Source organism: Silene latifolia, chromosome 7 (assembly GCF_048544455.1).
Source record: "Silene latifolia isolate original U9 population chromosome 7, ASM4854445v1, whole genome shotgun sequence".
In the NCBI taxonomy this organism is placed as follows: domain Eukaryota; kingdom Viridiplantae; phylum Streptophyta; class Magnoliopsida; order Caryophyllales; family Caryophyllaceae; genus Silene; species Silene latifolia.
This window is the reverse complement of record NC_133532.1, coordinates 99476806-99502246: the sequence shown is the minus strand read 5'-3', so window position 1 is coordinate 99502246 and position 25441 is coordinate 99476806. Positions and strand designations below refer to the sequence as shown.

At 36.5% G+C, this 25441-nt stretch overlaps 1 protein-coding gene across 2 annotated transcripts; it reads right to left on the bottom strand.

Moving 5' to 3' along the window:
• Window positions 1–8800: 8800 nt before the first annotated feature.
• Window positions 8801–24448, bottom strand: LOC141592391 (serine/threonine-protein kinase CTR1-like). 2 transcript variants are annotated; one of them, XM_074413026.1, is made up of 16 exons: window positions 23592–24448; window positions 21343–21644; window positions 21093–21237; window positions 20672–20775; window positions 19421–19629; window positions 17829–18221; window positions 17649–17689; window positions 16542–16610; window positions 16347–16447; window positions 16175–16259; window positions 15842–15940; window positions 15622–15690; window positions 15369–15500; window positions 13420–13514; window positions 12890–13098; window positions 8801–9052 (listed from the first exon to the last, which is right to left on the bottom strand). In XM_074413026.1, the coding sequence occupies exons 1-15, from the start codon at window positions 24105–24107 to the stop codon at window positions 12993–12995; spliced, it is 2466 nt and encodes an 821-aa protein (XP_074269127.1). In that variant the 5' UTR covers window positions 24108–24448; the 3' UTR covers window positions 8801–9052; window positions 12890–12992. The 2 variants fall into 2 exon arrangements, with proteins under 2 accessions (XP_074269127.1, XP_074269128.1); XM_074413027.1 differs by lacking the exons at window positions 8801–9052; window positions 12890–13098; window positions 13420–13514 and adding an exon at window positions 15029–15117.
• Between the last annotated feature and the right edge of the window lie 993 nt (window positions 24449–25441).

The following is a 25441-nucleotide window of genomic DNA, read 5'->3' as shown; positions in this document are numbered from 1 at the left end:
CTTAAAGAATGGATTTTTATATATTGTGGTTGATATTGTTAAAAGGTCATGGCCGTGCTTCTAGTAGTTCGATGTTTAGGAATGGTAGAATATTTCGATAGTGTTGACAGTTGGATGATGATGTTATGAGTGTGAGTAAACTTCGAGGACGAAGTTCCTTTTTAGGGTGGTAGAATGTAACATTCCGTTTGATGTTTATGAGTGTCTTGTTATTGGAGTTTCTAGTGGATAATATGTTAGTGAAACGGAGCTAGCGGCGTCTGTGGATGGTAGTTGGTAGTGTATGGAGTTAATGTCGAGAGAGACTATAATGTAGTTGATACGATATCGCGAGCCATGTTGTGGAGGTAGGCTTAGTTGGTGGAGTTGGTGTTAAGAGTTCATGTTTGATAGGTTGGGGTTTTGTTTTGAGTCCTTAGTTGCGTTGTTGTGTCTTAATCGAGTTAGTATGTTTGTTTTGGGTATGGGTTGAACTTCGGGGACGAAGTTCTTTTTAAGGAGGGGAAGACTGTAATACTACGGTTTTCTATGTCTTTGGGTACTCTATCGAGTGGGGCTTACTCTGTCGAGTAAGTATATTTTTATACGAAACAGTAGTCTGTCTGATGGGTACTCGATCGAGTATGTGTGGCACTCGATCGAGTAAGGGGCACTCGATCGCGTAAATTACTTACTCGATCGAGTAAGTTGGTCTTACGGGTTATTTAGCCGGGTTTTGTTAATAACGCGTGATTAGTATTTAAGGGTTCCGTCACCCTTCTTAATCAGTTTTAAGTTTTCTAAAAACCTTTTAAAGAGAAGAAGAAGTTACGTAGCTTTCATTCATCGCGTTATTAGCAAATCCCAAGGGCTAGAATCGTCGGATTGTCTTGTTCTTTACACCGTTGAGTTCGTCGCGTTAAGGGTAAGATTCTTGTATAATTTATGTTGTGTTTCGTTGAGTTTCTTTAAAACCCTAATTGGGTATTGTTGGGGGTTTTGGGTGATTTGTATGGTTGTGGTGGTAATTGTATATTTGTATGTATGCATGTTATAGGAGGAGGATTCATAGAGGAGACTTTCTGATTAGCTGATAGATCGTCTGTGGTGATTGCTATCTCAGGTAGGTTCGCCTACTCAGTACTGTTGGTTGTCTAGAGTGTCTTTTGATGTGGTTTGGTTGTCGTAGTGTTGGTGTGGTTGACTGATTGTGATAGTTGGTTGGTGTTGTGTTGTTTCGTTTATCGTTGTTGTGGTGCAGCTGATTGTGATTGTTTGTCTATGGTTCTCGAGGTGCGTCCTCGGCTGAGTGGAGTCACTTGCAGGAGTGGCTTCACGCCCGTTGTTCGCCCTCCGTGGAACCCGCCACGGGAGGGTATGTGCACATTAATGGACATGGGTTTATCGCTCGGTTTGATGAGCGGGGATTTGGTGGGTACGGCTGCGGTCCCCCACTGGCAGGGCTGGTCCAGTGGACAGTCGGTGACGCTGATTGGTTGGAGGAGATGTGATGTGTGTATGTTCTGTTGTGCATGCGTTGTGTCTGTGGTTGTTGGTGTGTTTCTTCAGTTACTGACCTTGTGTAGTTTTTTCTTGTTGTTTGTTTCTATTGTGTCTGTCGTGATCCCTTATGGTAAGCAGTCAGTCTTAGCAGGTTGTGATCTGGATGTTAGCTGGGTGCTTGGCGGGATGAGTCTTTCACGAGTTACAACAGAAGTAGTCCACATAGCTGACAGTAGTTGGAGTTGTACCTTTATATTTTAGGGTTATTTAATAGGAATACTACAAACTATTGAGATGCTTCTCAAAATACTCCAAACTGTAATTTAACTACCAATATAATCAACTATTACACTCTTTCTCTTTTACTAAAACAGGTGGAAGGGCTACCTGTTAAACCGGTTTTTTTTACCCTTCTCTTTCTTCTTCTATTCTCATTTACTGTATCCAAAACAGCATTAACATTCTTCAAAACGCCATTTTCCATCTGATTTAAGACACCCTGATTTGATTTTCACAAAGTATCAGCTATCTAAACATGAATTTATTTGATTTGATGGGTGTCCAAGTATTGTCTCCACCATTAATCCAAAGAAACTCTCCACCCGCATACAATATGAAGACCACAAAAATGGTTAGCTCACATTAAAATTGACAAAATCAAAGTTTATCCATAAACCATCTAATATGAAACTAAATATACCCCAGAATTGAATTTAACTGAAAAGCAAGTAATTAGGTTTGAAAACGAGTAGAAAATTCAAATCGAAAACGACATCGCAAGAAAACCATTTAGTTTGATAAACAACAATGTTTATGGCGGCGATAATGATATGTATAATTGCTAAAGTTCTAGTCTTTTCTTAACCCAATAAGCATATCCAAGTTAAAACAAGGAGAGAATGATATTGCCGAAAAATTAAGAAATCCCCAATATAGATTGGGAAAAAAGTTAGAATTCATTATTCATACCTAGTTTCATTAATTAAGAACAACTTGTGTAAAACACCGAGTTTAGTATCAACTCTTTCAAGTAGATAATGTAAATTCTTATCCGTTTTGATTTTTTTTTACTGTTGTTCGATTGATTATGTTGTTTGTTTGATTATCTGGGTGAATTTGGTGTTTTGTTATGTAATTAGGTGTTAATTGAGTTTTTGTGTACTTTTTGATTGATTGTTGGTAAATTGAAGTGAGTTTTTATGGGTTTTAGGAAGGATGACAATGTTCAAAGCTATGTACACTGAAGGGAGGAAGATGAAGATTATATGCAGAAAAGTAGGAACCATACGGCCATACGTGATTTTACCTACTGTTTCAGGTCAATAGAGAGCCAATTCTATTAAAAGCGGAGACGTGTAATAGTTCGGTATATTGACAGTTAAATTACAGTTTAGAGTATTTTGAGAAGCACCCCGATAGTTTGGAGTATTTACATTAAATAACCCTATATTTTATATACATGTACCTTTAGTTTTGTTAATCACTATAATGTAACTTAATTGTTCTTTTATCGACATTTGATTATTACTGTCCTCGGGCAACCGAGATGGTGACGCCCTTATATGCTAGGGAAGGTCTTGTTAAGGCTCCTGAGTATATGGGGGTGTCACACTCAGAACCCAACCTCATTTCTCAACCTTTTTCACTAATTCCCACGCCATTAGCTTCCCCTTCTCATTCTTTTTCTTTGTATGTAAGAAAGAACCGGGCTTTCTTATTCTCCTTTTCTGGCCGTCCCCTTTTTGGCTCGAAACTCCTTGCTAAACCGTTTCCTCTGTGTTTTAGGTGTGCCCTTGGACAACCAGGAGTGTTTTTGAGTCGGAAGCATACCCTTTGAAGAAGTTATAAGGTAACGGTGATAGGTTACTCGACAAATGTCAAAATTTCCGTCTTTTGTGTCGTTTTATATGTTATGGTTTGATAAAGTTTGGTTCTTTACATTTTTCTCATTTGTATGGTAAATATCGTCTCAAATTGGTGTTTGGAATGGACTGTTTTGGTTGGATTGTCTCATATGCATGTATCATATGCCTTATCTATGATTGACTATGCATGTTTTGAATATTGTTAGTCTCATGTCTCACTGCTTGCATCAAATAGTTATATTTGTGATGTTCTAATATGTTTCTGTTTATCTGTGTTTCGATATTTTGTGGCTGGGAGAACCTTGAGTTACTCCCCACTGACTGTGGCGTTCATGTTTACATGAATGACAGGTTGTGAAGATGCTTACGTGGGGAAGACGTGTGGGCTAGCGAGAACTAAACCTTGGACTCACCATTTATCATTTTGTCATTCGAGGGATATATTTTCCCTCACCTTTGACTATCACGTTTGTATAAACTTATCTTTATTTCCGAATTCTTTATTTATGTTTTAGATTTTAATGAACCCGCGCTTTAAACTTTAAAAGTTTCAAAAATTTCCTAATTTCCGCCTGAATTTATAAGTTATATTTTCCGCGTTATTGCAGGGGTTCACAATAAACCAAGGACTGACTACATTTCGAATAAAAGCGATGATTTAGTTCAACCCAGTTGCAGCACAAGACAAGTAAAATTGTACTCCGTACATCCCCAGAGCAAATTCCCTTCTCTAGCCTCTTATTAGTCATACAAGTATACCAGCAGACTTAATTTGCAAGAAACTCAAACCTCACAAGAGAATTAATGCATGCTAATGGCTTATCTAGATTACAAACTGATAGTACTCTAGTGTCGATTGAATTGGATCAGTTGATTTGGGAGATTTAGGGTTTAAAAGTATATAAATTGATTTGGGGAAATTGGGGAAAATATGGGGTATGTTATGTTTGGGTAAAGTTAGTGAAGGTAAGTAAGCGGGGTAATATGGGTATTTCGCGTAAAATTTTCATCAACGAGTCGGAAAATATGAAAAAACGAGTATCTGTTCAAATATACGGTGGTGATTGGGGAGTATACGTTAAAGTCTGGGGGTTATTTGTAAAAACAGAAATACAAGGTGGTTATTTATAAAAATACGCAAATACATGGTGGTTATTTTATAATTTATCCTTAAAACAATATGTACATATAATTATGTACATATAATAACTATTAATTGTACTTCTAACTTATAATCAATGCACCTTCAGTATAAAATCAATGTACATACGACAATTATTATTTGTAATTATAATTTACATAATTATTATAAAACTTATACTCCGTATTCATTATATGTCATATTATTATAACGAAAAATGTATTTACGTACAATATATTTATGTCAAAGGTACATCTTATTTCCATCGGAGGTACATAATATATACCTAATTGAAACCTATTGGTTAAAGAAAAATTCAAATCGTTGACAGATTCCGTAAGAGTTTTTTAGCCTTAAGATACTCGAAAAGTGAAATTATTTTTTTGTGTATTTTGTCCAATTTGTAGGCTAAATAAAATAACATTTATGCTTTATACGCAAAAACCGCTTTAATATTTTATTACAACCCCATATATAGAATTTTACGGTAATATACCACGAGCAGTAATTCTTCTGTGAAACGGTCTCACACTGTAAAGATGGACTTGTTATATAAAAAGACAACTCATTTCGTGTCGACCCACTTACATAAATGGGTCGCCAACCCTTACCCTAACTTATTAATTTCGTGTCGGGTTTTCGTGTCATGTCCATATTTGGAATGTTTAAGTATGTTTATGTGATGAAGAATCAAGAAAAATTAGGGATAATTTAGTAAACGATCATTCGTGTCGGGTTCGTGTTTAGAGAGCTTAACCCGAACCCAATTAAACAGGGGTAGCCCGGGCGGAGCCGAACACCAAACCTAGTACTATTTATATAAACCGGAAACCAAGAGATTTCCATGTAATAACATAAATATATAAAAAAATTCCTATATACTACATAGTTTAGATTTATAAAGAAGTTAATTGTCTAACATACAAATATAATAAAATAGGTTATAACGCGAATTCTTGTTTCAGACGATCACTTTTCGTCTGAGACTTTAGACGGGCATATGTGACCATTATATGGTTAAATGTAACCAAAATGGTACCGTCAGTGTTAGAGTTTATGGTAACTTGTTTTTCAATAATTGTCGCATTTGGCTAAAATGGTTACAAATTCTCGTCTTATTGTTTCAAACCAAAATGACCTGTCTGAAACAAGACCAACTGGATTATGAAAACTACAAAAGGATAAATAAAATAGAAATTCCCAACAGATACAATATTTCATAATACATTACATTTGTCCTTTAATTAGTGAATAATAATGATCGTTCTTAAATAATATTTTAGTCTAATATTTCATATTTACAAAGAATAATTACCATAAATACATAAAATATTTAGTTCAATTTTTATCAAGTACATTTAAGTAACCCAGTATGCACATTGATTTTATACTGAAGGACTGAAGGTACATTGAATATAAATTAGAAGTACAATTAATAGTTATTATATGTACATATTATTTTAACTCAAGTCTTAACAAATATATATATCAAAAGATATACAAAATGACAACAAGATTGATCTGCCATATTGGTAATATTAAGGTCATTCAGACCAAGAGGTCATAGGTTCTAGCCCCATCAAAAGCGTTTTTTGAGGTTAAAATTTCATAAATATTGTTAACTAGTTGTAGTTAACTACAAATGTTAAATTACTAACCTGCCCTTAAACTAACTAGTAGAGGTTTGTCAAGTGTCGCGATGTAATTAGCTGTGTATGGAAAAACTCATACACCTCGTATATTTAGCCTTTTTGAAATTTAAATAAGCTATCTAACCTATATCCTTTTTTCTCCATACTTCATCCAATGGCATATAATTTAATCCCATAAAAATATATGGATTTAATTTATTATTTTTAAATAACTGCAAGTAAAAGTTACACATAGTGGAACACATAATTTATATAATCGTAATGTTGATTTGTTAATAATCATGGCAATACCTTATCAAAAAAAAAAAAAAAAAAAAAAAAAAAAAAAAAAAAACATCTTATTGAGAACAAAGTTTTTGTAATGACGAATTAACACTGGACCTTTTTAAGTGTGTTATGGACAGAAAATTTGTCTTGTACTCCCTCCCGTCGATTCTTTTCTTCCCTATTTACTAAAACGGATAATTCAAGTTTTCTTCCCTTTCTTTTTTGGGAAAGTTTTTATTAATGTTAGGGGTCGTTTGGTTGCCACTTAGAAAACATAGGCATTGGAAAATCCCATGATTTTGAAAAACATGGGTTGTTTGGTTGCCATAAATTTTGGAAAATGTAGGAATTAGAACTTCCCATGAACTTCCAATGCCTACATGATGTAGGAAGTTGCTTACCTACTCCCCCTTTGGTCATTGGAAGTTCCTGTGGAATTTAATTCTTACATGAGCAACCAAACACTTTTCCGAAATTCACCCGAATTGGATGAGGGAACTTAATTCCCATGAATTGTATTTTCCTAGGAAAATTAAGTTCCTTGATCAACCAAACAACCCCTTAGAGCAACTCCAATGGTTGCATTTAGGGATCTGCTTGCAATTATTCTAAATATTCAAGCGGTATGCTCACCATTGGAATATAGAAATACGTCTCTGCTTGTAGCGGTGTAAAAGCTACATGCTTGGAATAAATTAGTAATTAAGAAAAAAATAAAATAAAATAAATTATGATATTTGTTTGTTATGTGGGCCATTTTAAGCCAGATTTGTTGTAGTTTATCATTGGAGGACGTTGTAGCTTAAAAGCCGTGTTGCTTAAAAAACGATGTGGCAAGGCAAGCTACAAGGACCTCGTAGCTTGCCATTGGAGTTGCTCTTATAATCTTATCTCTCTCCACTCATCAAACCCCACCATATCCTTTATTAATATCTAATTCTAATTATTCCTACCTATCTTCAATAACCAAACTCCATCCATCTCCTTTATTAATATTTAACCCTAATTATTCATATCTCTTTCCAATTAGCAAACCCCACTCATATCTTTATTAATATTATACTCCCACCCTTAATCCCCGTGCCCACTTCGAAGGGGAAGAAAAGAGTGGATGGGAGGGAGTATAAGTTTATCATTATTTTAGTATTCAAGATCATTTGCTTACCTTTGATTTAAAATATACTTCCTCCATTGAACTCCACTCTACCACTTTCCTTTTTCACGTTTACCAACGCGTGTTTTACGCGGTAATATCATTAGCTACGTATTTGCAAAAAATTATAAAAGGAATATTTTTAATGTACTCGTAAAGACGAATCAAACAAGATCTCACATGAATATATTTTCACTTACATATCGAGAGAAAATTAAAATTGAATACTCACTTGTGAATAGTGTACAAAAATGAAATTGGTAGAGTGAAGTTGAATGGAGGAAGTACTCTCTTTGTCTTAGTTATTTGTGAATCCGTTTTTAAAATAACGCTCAAAAATAAAGTATTTGTTGTTTTGGGTCGGTTTTGAAACTATTTGTCAAAATTGCGTCTACGTAGGTTTTCAAAATCTCAATAAAATGGACTAAAGCAAACACGCCATTCGGAATGGCGGGTTTCGGGAAGGAAACACGCCATTCCCATTGGCGTGTCTATGTATAATATATTTTTTTTTTTTAAAGTTAATGGGAGTCTGTCGGTTGGAGAAAAAAACTACCGTAAAGACACGCCAATGTTAATGACGTGTTTCCTTCATAAAACACGCCATTGGTAATGGCGTGTTTGTTCCATATTTTAGGTTTTGAAAACCCGAGCCTACCTGGACACCATTTTGACAAATATTTTCAAAACCGACCTAAAACGACAAATACTTTATTTTTAAGTATTATTTTAAAAACAGATTCATTAGCCTACCTGGACACCATTTTGACAAATATTTTCAAAACCGACCCAAAACGACAAATACTTTATTTTTAAGTATTATTTTAAAAACGGATTCATTATTTGTTTACATATCCTATTTTTTTGGGTCTCATTCATTTGTCTGCTTTTCTATTCCATTGGGAGTATTTCTTACGAGATTTTTGATTATCCACATCTATTATTGTCCACTTCATCCAAACAATTACTACAAATGTTCTTTATCGAGCCAAAAGAGGGGAAAGGAGTTATTAAAGAAGTTGGAGAATAACAAAGATCAGTGTTATTACAAAAGTTTTGCCATTAAACATGTCCCGTAAGTCGAGAATACCAAGAACAAAATCATTATCAGGTGAGGAATCTAATTTCATCTTTGGATAGTTGATTATGTCAATTTGGGAAAATGTTGGGCATGAAAGAGGAAGTTGAGAGAAACACAGAAACCCGAGAGACGAGGGAAAGAGAACCAATTCAATCCTTCTTGTTTGAAAGCGAAGATATGCACATTTCATTCTCATTTCTGGGAACATTAAATCCCTCTATCAATGCTTACAGTTATGCTTACAATTAGTCAATTACATCCAAAAACTATGACCGTGAGCTGATTATATCGTGTTCAGAATATACTACAGCACTATTTTGAATATATATTTATACTTGGTATAGTATTTAAGCCTCGGTGGAAAATTCATTTCTCGATTGGCAATATAGCGGAAATGTACAGCATTTGATCCTGCACCAATAAAGAAAAAACCGTCTCTTCAGTCAATATGACAACATAAAGACAAGATTTGAGGATCAAGAAACTGCAATCTGGTTTACAGACATTTCTAATTTCCCTTCATATAGGACAGCTAAATCTAGACTCGCTAAAGATGTAAAAAAAACAGACAACACACGGAGAGCAGACCTCATCTGTGAAAGTAGCTAGAGAGTGTGTGAGAGAGGGAACATGGGAAAAGGAAACTTGAGAAGTTTCAACAAAACTAATCCCCTTCCATAGAAAATTTAAGGAATTTTCTCATTTGTACCCCTGCCATTGGCTTCTCACTTGTACTCCTTGGCTTCAGAAATTAATGGAATATAATTTTGGTCATGAGTGAGATTTACCCCTAAACTCTATTAGTAAATCTCAATCATGACTAAACTTATATTCCATTATTTTTGTTCCATTATGATTAAGCAATTGATTACTCGCTAATTATCAATATATTAATTCTAAATACTAATAAATCATAATGAAAACAATTAAATACAAAATTAAAAAAGCACCCCACCACTCAACCCTCACCTACCATCTCCAACGGCTCTCCTGCTATAACCACAAGCCTCCCATCACCAAAACCACCACACAAGCTCACCACCACGAGCACCACCGCCCAACGAACCCCACGCAGTGCCCTTGAGTCCACGAGCAAGCCCACTTGCCCTATAAATCTCACCCCAAGTTCTCTTTCTTTGTCTTAGATTAGATTTCGGCCGCTGCTCCTTGATTTCACGTGCCATCGACGCTCGGATGCCTCACGAGTTCGCCGACAACATACTCCGGCTAAACAAAGCCACTCGTGTTGGCCGCAATTGTTGTGGGAAGTGAAGGCGGTGGTAGGGGGAAGGTGGTGTAATGGACAAAAGTGAGAAGGTGATGGTGCCCGGTGAAGGTGGTGAGCAGAAGTGTGACAATGGTGGTCGAAGCGGAAGTGATGGAGCGTGAAGAATTTGGTCAACGGTGAAGGTGGGCTGAGCTGTGAAGGAGGTGGCCAGAGGTGATTGTGCTCATAAGATGTGGCGTCTATTTTATTTTCTTGATTAAAAATAAAAACATTAATTCCCTCAGTTGATGATAATCTATACAAATATATAAAACATCACAAATTCTCATTTGTGACGGACAATTTTCGTCACAAGCTAGTGACCTTTTACAAGATGCAAGTGGGAGAGCAAATGGGAGAGCAAGTGGGAGAGGGCTTGTGAGCGGTCACAAGCTTGTGACGTCACAAGCAAGACTTACTGATAAAACATAAACCACATGCATATATTTCCCGCTCATTTAACACAGAATCTTTCAGCATTTTCTGAAACTAAATGGACCAGACCCAATTAAGCAGCCCCACAACTAGCTCATACGAAATTAAGTAAAATACCAAGTAGAGCATACCAAGTGTCAATTCATTCGGTCCTTGGCAACCAAAAATCTAACACAAATCCCATCCAATATTAGTACATAACCAATTAACCATTATCACCTAAACTATCAATTGGTTGCTTGATTAAATATCATAACTAATTAAGCAACTATTATTTTCCATTAAAATTAAATTGTCCACATTTTCTTTTATGTAAATGGGTAAAGTTGTTATTTTATTTTATTTTTCTAAAAACACCTTAAAATATATTTGAGAATATAAATAAAATGGAGAGAGTAATATTCATACTAATTACTTTACTTTCAATCAACAAGTATAAATAGGGCTTTTTTTTGTTCCTTAATGTTGAAGGCATAAGTATTAGTACTAGGGGTGTAATCGAGCCGGTTGGGCTCGAGCTCGGGAGTCGGGTGGGCAAGGAATAGGCTTGGAAATTTGAGCTTGAGCTCGGAATCGGCTCAGGAGCTCAAAAAATTAAAACTCGGAATCAGCTCGGATTAAGCTCAACTCGAGTTTGGTTAAACCATTATTTTCTTTACCATTTTTAACTTTTAAATCAAATTAAAAAATATAAAATATTTTAAGATAATGCAAATACAAAATACTTATCAAATATAATAAAAATATAATCATAAATTCTAAAATAAAGTTTTATCAAGAAAAAAAATAATTGTAAAATAAAATGAACATACAACGAGCCTAAACAAGCTTCCGATCGGAGCTCTACTAAGCTCGGAACTGGCTCGAAATTGGCTTGGAATCAGTTTTGACCAATTTCGAGTGAACGAGCTAATTCTAAAGGCTCTATGAGGCGGCTCAGATCATTGACAGCCCTAAGTATTACATGCACATTAGTAAGTTATACTCCCCCATCCAAGCATTTGTTTTAATTACTAAAATAGTCTCACAAATAATAAAAAAAAGGTAAACAAACAATTAGCACTTAGCAGATACCGAGTATTATGTATATTGATCTCATATTGAATTTTCGAGCGAGGAATTTCCAACCATCTAGAATTAAATAGAGATTCTTCTTTTGTAACAAATCTAAAAGAATCCAATCCTTTTTCTCACTATGAATATCATATGTGAAATGAGATATCAAACTCTCTCTAAAGAATCAAGTTTGTGCACAGATGCTGAATACACGCATACTAATTTCTTGTAAGTATAACATTTTATACGATTATCTATGTATTTTTCTATTTACGCCCGTGCAACTTTGCATGGGTCCTAAGCTAGTTAGCAACTATTCATGTGCCATACCGTCACTTAACCGAGTAAAAGTGTAAGACTTGACTAAATTTACTCTTGGTCACGAATGTAAGCCACTAACAAAGTTAAAGGGTATATAAATAAAATACACCACATAAACTCCCGTGGTAAAATTTAAAAGGGAAAAAAAAGCAACTGCTGAAAAGAGGTACAAAGAAGAGTGGTGCTCGGAAGTGAAGGGTGGGGCGGTGGAGGGTGGCTTGGGCGGTTCTATTGGTAGTGTTTTGGTGGTGTCAAGTGGTATTTGGGGGAGAAGCACAGTAGTCAGTAGTTAGTAGTCTGCAGTGGTTGGGGGTGTTTAGACTTGGAGGATTTCTAAGGAGCCGCGGTGGCTGGTGGTCGACAGGGAGGGGGTTGAGTCATCGGACTCTGACGAGTCCAATGGGGAGGTCGGAGTGGGGACAGCCAGGATCCGTCGTGGTCCAATGGAGGGTTGGTTGGGAATTGGGCTGGGTAATGAGAAGAGAGATAAGGAGGCCTTACCGTAGACATACTCCCACATCACTATGTCTTATACGCCCATACCAAGCGCAAACACCAGCAAATCAAAAGAAACACAGCAAAACACAACCAAAACAAAAAGCAATCGACGGATAAAAGCCAACCAACCCACATTGAATCTTACATCAATACCATTGTAGACGACTCTAGCAGTGATTTGAGATGATTTTTGCACTAAGTAGTACATGTCCACTCTCTTACGACTTTCCCCACGAATACAAGCATTATTTGCAAATGTATGAATTTATATGCATTTTTTCCGACGAAGACTAGTGGTTACTACTTACTAGAAGTCAAGTCTCGGAAATTCTCATAAATGATTGGCAATATTTTCAAGTATCAGTTGTCAGGCATATCAACACAGTTCCAAGGGGTGTTATACAAGGTAACATAATGGTAAGTGTAATGGCCGCAACATGAAGGCCTACGTAACCATGCCAACACTCAAAAAGGAAAGTAGCTACCTATGCTTCCGATAATAAAGATATCTTCAAACAAGTAGGAACATCACATAACTACATGAGAAAATTACACAAAGTTCAAAAGAGATTTCATAAAATTATTAGGTCAAAGGTCATGCTGATGGCAGGGACACGTATGCGACAAAAGATTAACAGTGAGTAGAATATACAAAGGAGTGACTCACATACCTGAAATTGTTGGTAGAACTCAAACCCTTCCAGCAACCACATCAGGAAAAGAATCAAACTACGCAAATGAAGGAAAAAAAAGCTAAATCTTATCCGCCATTCGTTATGTAAGGTGATTATCTCCACGAACCGATTGAGGTGTAGGAGGTTTAAGCATCGACCTCAGAGAATCCATAATGCTGGCAAAGGAAGGACGCTTCCATGGGTCACTATAGCAGGGGGTAGGAAAAACGAAAAAGAATTAGTAATACGGAAGGCTGAATACTCCAATTCATACACAAATAATACTATACAACCAGTTGTATAATAAGCATTGTACAACTCTATACATTAATCCGAGCTTATGTATAATTTTTCCGAGTTTTGTAAGAGTTTATTTTTTGTGTGTTTAAGTATATGAGTTCAAAAACTTTACAGCATAGCTCAGATTCTTTTAAACAAAACTCGAAAACTTTAGTACACAGCTCGGATTCTACATCATACAACTGCATACAACAGGTCATATACAGAAAACTGGACTTTCTACCCACTTGGCCCAACAAGCCTCAATAAGGGAGGCCACTTGAGGATTCACATCGCGTGGAATTTCGAGCCTCTTGCACTTGAAACCAACTGCCGCAACGACCTAAAGAGAGACAGGTCACAAACGTATTAACAAAAAGAAGAGAAAATTTGAGTCTCTTGCCTAAAGTGAGTTTAAGCAAATTTAGAGATGTTTCATCAGCTCAAAAGGAAGTTTAAGCAAGCCATGAGGCTAGTGCTTCCTTTATTGAGTCACCCGCAATAAGCCAATAAAGGCAAGAGCAGCAAGGTATCCACAAGTCAAGTGAGGTTCCATCCCCCTTAAACTAAAAGAATAAGAGATTCTCAAGTTTTCCCGCCTAAATGAGTTGCTCTATATTGGGCTTTGGGCTTCATTATATCCTATATCCTATTTATTTCATATAATAAATAATTCTATGACATTTAAAAAGGGGATAATATTTTTTTAACTTGCATTTATTTCATTTGGATAATAAATAATTTAATGACATTTAAAAAAAATATGGGAGAAAGATAATATTTTTTAACTTTCCATTCCCATTTATTTACTACTATAAGAGAATAAAAACACCCAAATCAATAGTTTTCCCTCCCTTCACCTCCCCTCAGGAAGTTGGAATAAAAAAATAGTTTTCCCTCGAAACAAAACTCTATTTTTATTAAATTATTATCTTTTAGTTAGGATATAATCTTTAATCATTATATTTTTTTTAATTAAATTATAATCTTTTAATTTAAATAAAACAAAAGTGGTATAAATCTAAAATTCGTATATGAAAAACCGAAAAATTTGATATTATTACTTTCGCATAATTTTTTTTACCAAGTACGAGTATTTAATTCGTATAAAAAAATTATGAACTTATATTATTAATTTCTTGACAAAAAAAATCTTTAAAATTATTTGAGAAAATTTATAAATTGTAATCATTAGTTTTGTGATGAAAAATTTCATTAAAATATACATTTCATGAATTTACTTAATTCTTTTAATTAATTTTCCATTTCAATTTTTTATCCTCATATTAAAATATGAAAAATTAATAGTACGTCAATTTTAAATCTTAAATAATACATTATAAAGTAAATAACTATGAATACCGCGTATGTATGCGCGGGATCCATACTAGTTGTAAACTAATTGGCGATAGGACAAGCAGACCACCAACTTATAAACTAGTACCTCATTCTTTATTCAACAGATGACGAACAATGCCCCATTATACACACATGTCCACATGGGAAGAAACATGAACCTCTTCCTAAAGGTCTCACCATTGATTTTTAGCCATTCAACAAAAGCATTAATAAACCCAAGACCTAAGATGATTACCATATATTGACAGGTTCTTAGTAATACTCTTGAACTCATTCTTATGAACTATACTACTAAACCTTTCATTAAGGCATCAACTAGACACTTTCAGGGTAACATTTCCTACAATCCAAGCATAAAACCCAAATAATACATTTTTTCAGCAAAAGGAGTTCATCCGAACATAAGAGGAAAGATCAACTACGAAAAGTTAAAACAGCAGAAGTTCTACAAACTTGACAGCGCTTCTTTTTTTTCACTGTGCCAAGGAATTACCTCCAGACGAGATGACTCCAATCATGACATCAGAAACAGGAGTTTATATCTTATTTCTTAGCCACACTTTCCGCCATCATTCTGCCTCTCAATTCTTCATTTTAGAATAACACAGAATGAATTTCATATAGTCCATACAATTATTCCGCCAACACAGATAAATTTACTAGATTGTCAATTCCACACCATGAAATTTTAGAATATCAATTGACCAAAACTAAAGATCTTCAAGAATAGCTAACACCCTCGAAGTAAGGGCGCTATAATATGAAGTCCATATTAATTACCTAGACAGTTTTGTCAACAAAGATTAGAAAGGCAAATATTCATATCTAACGCACACACCTGAGCAGGGTTTAAGTTGCTCCATGGTTGTTGCAATGTTGCAAGCTCCCATAATATAACACCAAAGCTATAGACATCTGATTTCTCATTAGATGGCTCATCACGAAGAACTTCAGGTGCCATCCACTCAGGCTGTTCAATCAAGTTGTTGTAATTCATTAGTTACTCTTTACGTAAAAAAGCCAACACAGAGCACGAAAAGAAATGTCTCTGCCCTCAAATTTCATCACTTGAAAAACTCACAAAGACTTACAGTTCCAGCTGCTGATTTTGAGGACAAAAATGTATTAGCCTTCAGACGTGAAAGGCCAAAATCACACACCTAAACCAGTTGGAGTAATTTGTCAGATAGTGAAGAAAAAAAATTTAGAAACTCTACAGAAGAAGTAAAGAAGGCGAGAAACAATAGTAAACAAAGGGCATAAGCACAACCGCCAATGAAAAAACACATAAATATAATAAACCACCACTACCTTCACAGTATACTTTTTATCTACCAAAAGATTAGGAGATTTGAGATCCCGGTGAACAATAGGTGGGTTACGCTTGTGAAGATAATTCATTCCCTTTGCCTGCAGAATATAACGTAATAAATAAATAACTAACCCGACAACAGTCTACAGAAATGAAGTAATGATAATGAACTATTATTGTCGAATAAGAAATAAATAATGTCGTGCAGGGTTACAACTGATAAACGAGTTAAACTTTTTGTGTTAGATCTTAGATGTATCCTAAATCCATCCAATGACCAGGACCTACAAAGAGAGTAAGTGCTGTGGACACTAGAAGACACAAAAATATACCACGTCAAAAGCCATACTAAGTCGTCGCCTCTCATCCAACACCTCTCTGCCACCAGATTTATGTAAAAGTCTGTATAAACTTCCTCTGCAGTTGAACCAAATTATTGGATACATTAATGATACAGACAAACAGCACTAAAATCATAATAGTAAGAAGTCCAAGGACATGAACCTGCATAAATACTCGGTTACGATGGCTAGATTAGGAGGTTCGGTAATGGCCCCCATGAAGAGAACAATGTTTGGATGTCGCAGCCGTTTCATAATTGCAACCTAATCAACAAGAGATCTTAATAAGAAACAAACCACAGAAAATAGAAATTACACAATGTTGCAGTAGAACATGTCTCTCCTGATGGATGCTTACCTCCCTCAAGAATTCTCTGCAGCGCTCCGGATGAAAATCATGTTCCATGAGGATTTTGACTGCCACCTCCTACCAGATGAATCATTTGGCGTCAGAAATGTGTCCAGGGTTGATGAAACAAATATCCAATCATATTTCACCTGACAGTTTCTGATTATACTTGGGAAAATATAAAAGGTAACTGGGTAAGAATGATTTCATTTAAGATGTACTCCCTCCTATTCTATATAACCTTCCCCTTTCATTTTGACACAAAGATTAAGGAAACACACTACCCCACCTATGTTGCTCGGACTCGGTCTCAAGTATCCGACACGGGTACGTGTCCAAGGGTCGGATTCATCTATTTTATTAAAAAAATTCATGTTTTTGGTCTAAAATGAAGTATCCGGGTGTCCTACCCGTGTACGAGTGTCCAGTGTCCGACACGGGTACGTGAGGTAATATTGAAGAGTCCAAGCAACATAGTACCCCACCATATAATTAAATTTGGACCACACAAACACACTACCCCACCATACAATTAAATTTGGACCACACAAACACTTCCCAAGAAAAATAAAAAATAGGGAAGGTATTGTGAATAGACGGAAAAGGAAATAGGGAGGATTACTGAAAATAGGAGGGAGTAATATATTAATAATCGCCTATTTTTCCCCATGTTGCATAAGGATTTTGACCCACTTCCAACTCTTCTGTTCAGATTGGTTATAGGCCACTTATGGCATCACTTTATCACTTTATCTGAGTGAACTTATGTTCCAAACATTGATTCAGCTGATTTCTTTGGTTGTAAGTTGGTTTCTGTCCTTTGTACTTAAGATTAATCTCCTGCCTTTAAGATTAATCTTGCAATACTATGCGTTAAGATTAATCGCATGCCTTTAAGATTAATCTTGCAATACTATGCGCTAAGATTAATCTCATGCCTTTATCATTTGTTCTCTAGAGGGTGTATAATATTAGAGCCTATTCTCATCCATGCTTTCATAGTGATTGGAGCCAGAGGCAGGCTTTTTAAGATACAATATGCCTAAAGAACTATAGAGCAACATTTCATAGCAAATACCAGGCAGCAGATAAGAGATGAGAATATAAGATGCTCACCGACCCATTCCATTCAGCACGATGAACAGTTCCAAAAGAACCTGTAAATTCAAATCAAATAGCGTAAGGCACATACTACACTAGAGTAAATACATTACCACCAATGCAATAAAATACAAAAGGTTGAAAACTCATAGGAAATAAATACGTCCAAAACATGAAGTTTCACCAGAGATATACCTGACCCAATCCTATCTCGCATAACAAGATCACTCCATGAGATTATCAAATCATCCATGTCAAGGGACGCATCGCTTACTGCCCTGCTTGAAGCCAGACTAGCCTCAAACCTAGAAGTTCTTGTTGAATCAGAATATTGATTGGGAATTAGTTGTCCGCTGGGAGGAACAAACCTAGAAGGAAGGGGCTCTCTGATGACATTTGGTGCTTGTCCAGTATTTTGCGCTGGTATTCTAGATTCAGAAAACTGGGAGTCTCGATCATGACCAGCTAGCTGAGATGTTTCTTGGTCATTCATTGAACTAAGAACAGCATTGGACCCATCAGGAAGCTTTCTACAAATTTGATTATGATAGACTGCATCTCCCGCATCTTGCTCACTCAGAACAGCACCTGATAAATTTCTATATCAAGTAAGATGTAGGCATATATAGTAAGTCAATTTAGAAGTGTAAGATCGGTTGGTCAAATTAAGTACAAATGGCATCCTGCCAGAAATCAGATATCCTCTTTATCACATGATGAGAGAGAAAGAGTCCAAAGTCCAAATTCGCACTAGGAGCAACTGCAAGCTTAGTTTTCAAAAGGTGTGCGGTGCACCGAGGCGATGGGGACTCGTGGTGACAAGGTGAGAAACAAAGCTATACTGTGCATCTTTTCCGCAAACAAAGCTGTATTTCAAAAAATATACTGTGCTATAATACCTTCTTTTGGATTTTAAATAGTTCTCATCAAAAAGATATGGATAGAGGACACAATAGAGGAGTTAGAAGATGTAAATTGAATTTGCATGGCAGTGTGCATCGCATGTTGAGCCTTACGCACAAAGCGCAGCTAAAACAACCTGATGCTATTTGGCTAGTGTGTCAATGAACTTTGAGCCAAAGCGCAGCCAATGCATACTTTTTGAAACTAAGACAGCAAGAGCTAAAACTAGCTTATCTTGATTTTCTAGGCTATGAGCCAGACAGACTCAGAAATTTATTAGCATTTAAAAAGTTTCAAGCGCGCACAAAATCCAATGGTAGAAAGGAAGATAGAAAAAAGTATTTCAGGTTAAAGTCTTCTCTGCGTGTACCAAAGCAGAGTGCTGCTTATTCCTGGTTTCGTGGACTTTCTTCTTCGAAAAGATACCACTACTCTACTTAGTAGCAAAGTTTGAACTTTTCTCGGACTTGGGCATATGATTTAGATGAAATAACCCATCTAAATCAGTTACCATTACAGAACTAAAAAACTGGCACAAATACTGCAAATCAGATATTCAACTGAAGAACTGACGGCCTGACGCCACTGAGAGTTAAAGCAATCAGCCCAAGAGGTTTGGATACATTCTGACTTCAGATAGAAAATGTTCACGATGGAAGTATTTTACATCATTGTAAAGCCACATTTACTCTGAGGAGTTACAACATGTAGAAGGCGTACACGATTAGGAGAAAATATGAAGACGACAGATGCTACTTCTACTCCAAAATTTAGATTTTGAAGGAACCTCTACCGCGGGAGTTCACACTCTTCAGTCTTCACCAGTAAAAGAAAGAGAAAGACCTAATTTATTAAAAATGCCACAACAGAACCAAAAAAATCACCTGTAGAAGGGCCGTCGAATACGAGATTAAGAGACTGAGAATCCGAAAAATACTGTTTGGCCAGTGACCTGAAATCTATGGTAGGTTCAACTGATCTGAATCGTGGAAATCTCAATGGTGAAGATATTGAGATGGAAGAGGGACCATTGAGCAAGGAATCAGGTTCACATAAGCAACCTGGTTGCCCAACCAGATCAACCAAATACTCCCTGAAATATTTCAAGAAAACACATTACCATGCAGAATTTCATGGCTTAGAAAAGAGCGGAACAATGAACATACCCGTAAAACACTAAGGACTACAAGAGTATTTATTAAGCCCCAGTAAAAAACGAAAATCGAGTAACTGAGGCTAGAGGTGGGGGTCGGGTCAAGTCGGGTCAGCCTACCCTTTCGGGTCGAGTCGGGGTCGGGTCACTGATAATCGGGCCGTCGTCGGGTCAGGTCGGTTTCGGGTCGCAATATTTTTGGGTCCTGTTGGGTCGGTTTGCTCGGGTCGGGTCAGACTTGTCAACTCTAACTGAGGCACACACAATATATTGGAGTTATTGAACAATAACACAAACACAGCCCCAACCGCACCTACACTTCAATGTAGGTCAAGATAATTTGCAAATTCTCGATTCTATAATTCCAAAACCATTTCTCTAAAGTTCAATGCATAAGGAAAGTGCAATTGGCAGCTCTTATAAGTAGTAACGCTCTGATCATTTACTATAGTGGCAAGGAAAGTTTAATGAGATTGCATAAAACCTCCAGCTCTCGTTGGCTAACGGCTAACATACAGCAGGCATCTAAAGTTAGAATTTCCCCGCAGTATGCAGAAGGAATGAAAAGGATGCAACATTCATCGTTTGCCAATATAATGTTTCTAAATTAATTAGGAACATAATATTTCTAATATGAGAAGGTAAAAGCCGCTATAGCCTAGACTACTACGTTGTCAGGAGCAGAAAAACGTCGAGAAATCTCGGCCATTTGTTTTGTTTAAGTATTACATAAAATTTCTCAAGGCTTCCATAAAGTCGAAAACCTCAAATTCTATTTCCCACATAGGCAGATTTTTCTCTTTAAACCGTTTAGATGATCACTTAATATATCTCACATGCTAATATCTAGTTAAAGCAGGGAAAGCTTGACCAACCTTGTGGAGATCACTAAGGGTAGACATGTACCAAGTCTACCAACTACCAAGGCATGATACCACGCAAACCACAACAATAAAGATTTGAAATACTTAAAACAGCGTACCTGTCTAACCCAAATCTTACGAGACAAGAGGTAGCATCGTTTCTACAGCAATACTTGCAACCCTTTGCAATTCGGCATGGTAAATCTATTGCATCAGCAAGGACCTGCAACCAGTTGAACCAATGCCCTTCAGAAGTGAGGCTTTTCACCAAATAAACTTTATAGTAGATGGTATAGTGACAGGGTAACTTGAACAGTTCCACATGAAATTCTAAACAGAGGTCAACAGTTTGTACCAGGTTTCAAATGAAAATGTATACTCCAATGAACCATAACTGAACTACATCCCTAAACCCTGAAGCAAGGCCCAATGCTAGAAAATTATCAGAGAGGAAGAGGAGCAACTGGAGAGCTTGCTTTTACAAGTAAAGATCTGACTACTTCTTAATTCAGATAGTACACAAAGGCAATGACAACATACTTTGAATAACAAAGCCCGATGCCTACAGAGCCCGACGGATAAGTTGCCGATTGGAAGCACGACGGAACCCAAGCAATCCCTGAGACCAGCACTAAACTCCTCCCACATGGGTACCAAGTCCTCCTCCCTGGTTGAAGCTGCACCCCTTGTGAACAATCAAATTAATGTCAGGAAGATGATATACAAAACACGAAAAGAAGCAAAGAAAAAAGAAAAACCCTCAAAAGCAAAAGATCAAATAGTGACTCACTTCAACCGATTCCACACCAACTTCGCCAATTGATCAACAACATCCTCAGAGGTAATGCACTTCGAAGATATATCGACAGCTCTGTTCAGCAATTCTTTCAAGGTGGCATCACTCCGCCGATCAATCAGAACAACCTCAAGTGAAGACTCCACCACAGGATCCACCGACTTTAAAGTATCAATTGAAGGAATGCGCCCAAGTTCTTGTAAATCAGCGCACATGGTCCACACATAGGGATCCATCCCATATATTATATAAAACCCATCAGGAATTTTGTCAAAGTAAGAAAGGCAACCATTGACCTGATGAGAAATCAAATTAAAGAGAGTCCAGAAGAATATTCGAAAGCCTAAATGTGACAAGAACTGCCAATAATGGCTAACAAAACAAATAAAGTAATAAGCAAATGAAACTTCACAAGAAATAAATGATATTGATCAAGCTTAAATCTAGGCCTAAACATATAATTATTATACAGAATGAGAACTACAGATTGTTTCGAGGCTAAAAAGTAGGTAAAAAATGCTGGCTCCGTCAAACAATCTAGTACACTTCGGAAAGCTTCGAGTTATGCCTCTAGGTAGGACGGAGCTGGACCTCCAGAATGAACCAAACGGAATAAAAGTAGGTCTGGCCCTAGGTTGGTAGGTCCTTTTTCTTTAGGAATTTTGATCCCGTCAGATCGATCAGTCCAAGACTAAGAAATTTAGGTCTGGACCACTGAGACTGAAATATATGTCGGTTTATAAATTATTCACCCTTTAAGATTAAAAAAAAAATAATAGCCATAGGTATGCTCTTGGACTGCTGCTAACCCCTATTACTAGGCTCGATACTACTTTGCCAGCAAGATGATGGAACATTAATAGTAAACATACACAACAGTCTAGTGTTCTAGTGTGGATTATGGCTTGTTTGGTACAAGTTAATAAAACAAAGGCATGCAATAAGAATATAAGATACGTGTGCAATTCTATTTGAAATGTCCCTAGTGGATATTCATGTTAATGAAGCTCAAACACCAAACATATCATTGTATTCATTGATTACATACCACCCTCATAGAGTCATAGGAGACCAGAAAGTATTAGAAGGCAAAGAAACTGAGAGGGGAAAAAAAAAGCATTAAATATTAATGGTGGATCATTCATGGGGAGGGTATTAGATTTCAAATTTTAGACTTGATAAGACATTGCTTCGTGACTTCAGCAGTGGCAACATAAAACTGACCAACACTGCCCCAGAAATGTATGATAGCGCAGTGCCGCAGTCCCAATGCGATGTGACTAAATCTAGTATCACGCACATGAGGAAGAAGGGATCAAATCCAACTGGAGCATTTCAACTAAATGTACAGAAGTCAAAAACAATTACCATTCCTTCATCCTATGACCTCTTAATAAATGGTCCTAAGAGCTCATATCAAACGCTTCCCCATTAACTCAGTCTTGACTACTAATCATGCACAACTCAACTCGGCATGACCATACAAAACCAAATATCATCACACTTCGGCATACTTTTTTTTAACTCATGAACTTCAGCATTTTAAATTCTCACCCAACAACTTCCGTCTCAGGGTAATATCCACCTGACTGCAGATAAATACAACTGAAAAATAACACAAAAATGTAAATGTCTTATCTAGCCCTTAAAACAAAACAAAAATAAAAAATCCTAATCACTCTACAAGACAACTCACCAAGAGAAACCAACCCAACAAAATCCTCTATCTTCTCACTAAGAACAACTCATACCGCAATAAACGAAAGAACACAATCACCCTAATCTTTAGCTAAATGGCCAAACATCAGTTACAATTGGATTTAAGGTGCACCAGCACAGACTAACAGAACTTCTCGTACGCAATGTCTCTGAGTTAGTAATCCACAATACTATAGTTAAAAGTACTAGTCTGTACATCTAAACTATTCCGGACCTTCACAATGGTAACAATGGGAATGCATATCAGACTTCAGCTAGTATTACATTTGCAAACAATGCTTTCGTCCTACAAAACGATGAGAGTAATGAAACTCTATAAATCTTGGAAATTTTTTTCTAAATTTACTTTATTGCATTATTTCTTTGCAGTTTGCAGCAATGGAACACTTAAAATCATGAAAGTAATGGAACTTTCACTTCAATTTCCAATGTAGTGGATATCCCTGCACTTTAAATCCCGGTTTCGTCACTGCTTGCAAAACAACACAAAAACATGAAAATGGAAAACAAGTCTAAAAATTTACCCAAAAGCGATGTGAAATGGACTCAGCGGTACCGGAAGACGACAATCGCGAAGAGGAATCATCAGGCATTGGATCCAAGAAATTAGGATCATCAGCACAAGCAGCTTCAGAAGAAAGCCTCAAAGCCAACGCTAATTGCAACTGATAACTCTCCTCCGTCTGCTGCGCCCAGCTCTTGGATGAAGCCGAAGAACCTCCTCCACCACCACCGCCTCCGCCATCAATCCTCATCATAAACTCCCCTCCTACTCCACCTCCTCCTCCTCCGACAATGTCCTCCGCCGGAAGCGATATAGACGGCACGTAATAATCGCCGGAAAGCGAACTCTCGCCAAAACTACTACCACTACTCTGGCGTTGCAACGCGAACATGTTCCCGACCCGATTATTAGGGTTCCGGTGATCCTGATCCCAATCTCCGACTCCGCCGGCCGAAAGTTTAGGCGGCGTTGGATGATCGTCGACTTGACTTAGAAGCGTGTAGTTGGTGTTTGACCTCCTACCTGGCATTTCCATCAGAAAAATTGAAATTGAGTAACAACAAACGAGAGCTTAGAGAAGCGCCATTGTTGTCAAGGTGTGGTGTTTTTATTATTGTTGTTAAATTTGGGGGATTTTTTTCAATTGGAAGAACATTAGGGTTTTAATAATAGATAGATAGATTTAATTTAGTCTGAAATTGACTATGGATTGCTTTATAGGTAGGTAAAGTAATTAGAGTGTGTTTTTAGTGTATTATGAAATGAAATTGGGATATTGAGTCCACGTTATTTCTCGTTTTTTCTTCTGAATTTTGGGTGAAAATGTGAGATTACCGGGTTCGGTGGCGTAACCGTGTGTATTTCATTTTCATGTGTAACATTACAATTACAAGTATATAGTATAGTCGAACACTTGAGCCTGCCAAAACACAGAAAATAAAATGTCAAGATTCAGCTGCTTGGCTGCCTGAGTCAAGGTTATATTATTCGATCATGAAGGTATATATACATATATAATGAGGATCGAGTTTTCATAAGATAATACACTCTAGATATTCTAAAATAGGAACATCCATATAATATTAAACTATAATATTTCATAGCACTCCTCTTGGATGTCCATGAAGAAAATGACTCGTTAAAAACTTTCCTAAAAATACCCTGTGGGAAAACACTAGTGAAGAAAAAAAAAGTACATTAATCTTCAAACACGCATAACAAGCTGCCTCGTTAAAACCTTTCCATGGAAAACTCAGTGGGACAAAACAATGGCTAAGGAAAAAGAGTACAGCGTGTGCTACCCCCTGATGATTACATAACTTGATAAATCTTAAAATGATCCATGATTTGACATAACTTCTTGATCATTGAAGTAGTACCCATTGTGGTTAATAAACTTGAATCTTCGATCTATAGAAATTCATGACAGCTTCGATATCATATTTCTTTGAGAACTCATAGTCTGGACATTTCATAATAACTCTTGGATCTTCATTTCAATTAATACCTCCATAATTTTGATAGAGTTTCCCCTCAATATATGACATAGCCTTATATATCCAAATTAATTGTTATCGCAACGATAAAGACAATCATGATAATAGCGTTTATAATGCTATCTCGTTAAAAACCTTGCTAGGAAAAATCCGTTGGGACAATAACCCTAGTCGAAGGGAAAAAGAGTGTAGATATCATTCCTTAATTCCTTATCTTAACGAGAGTCAATCCGATAATTATAATTATTGAATAAATCATCCAATACCTTTGAGCGATTTTCTTTGCTAAACCACATATGTATGAATTGACATTCTAACTATAGACTTTGACTACATTATTTTTCAATCGTTATGGTACTTCTAGACCATAAAC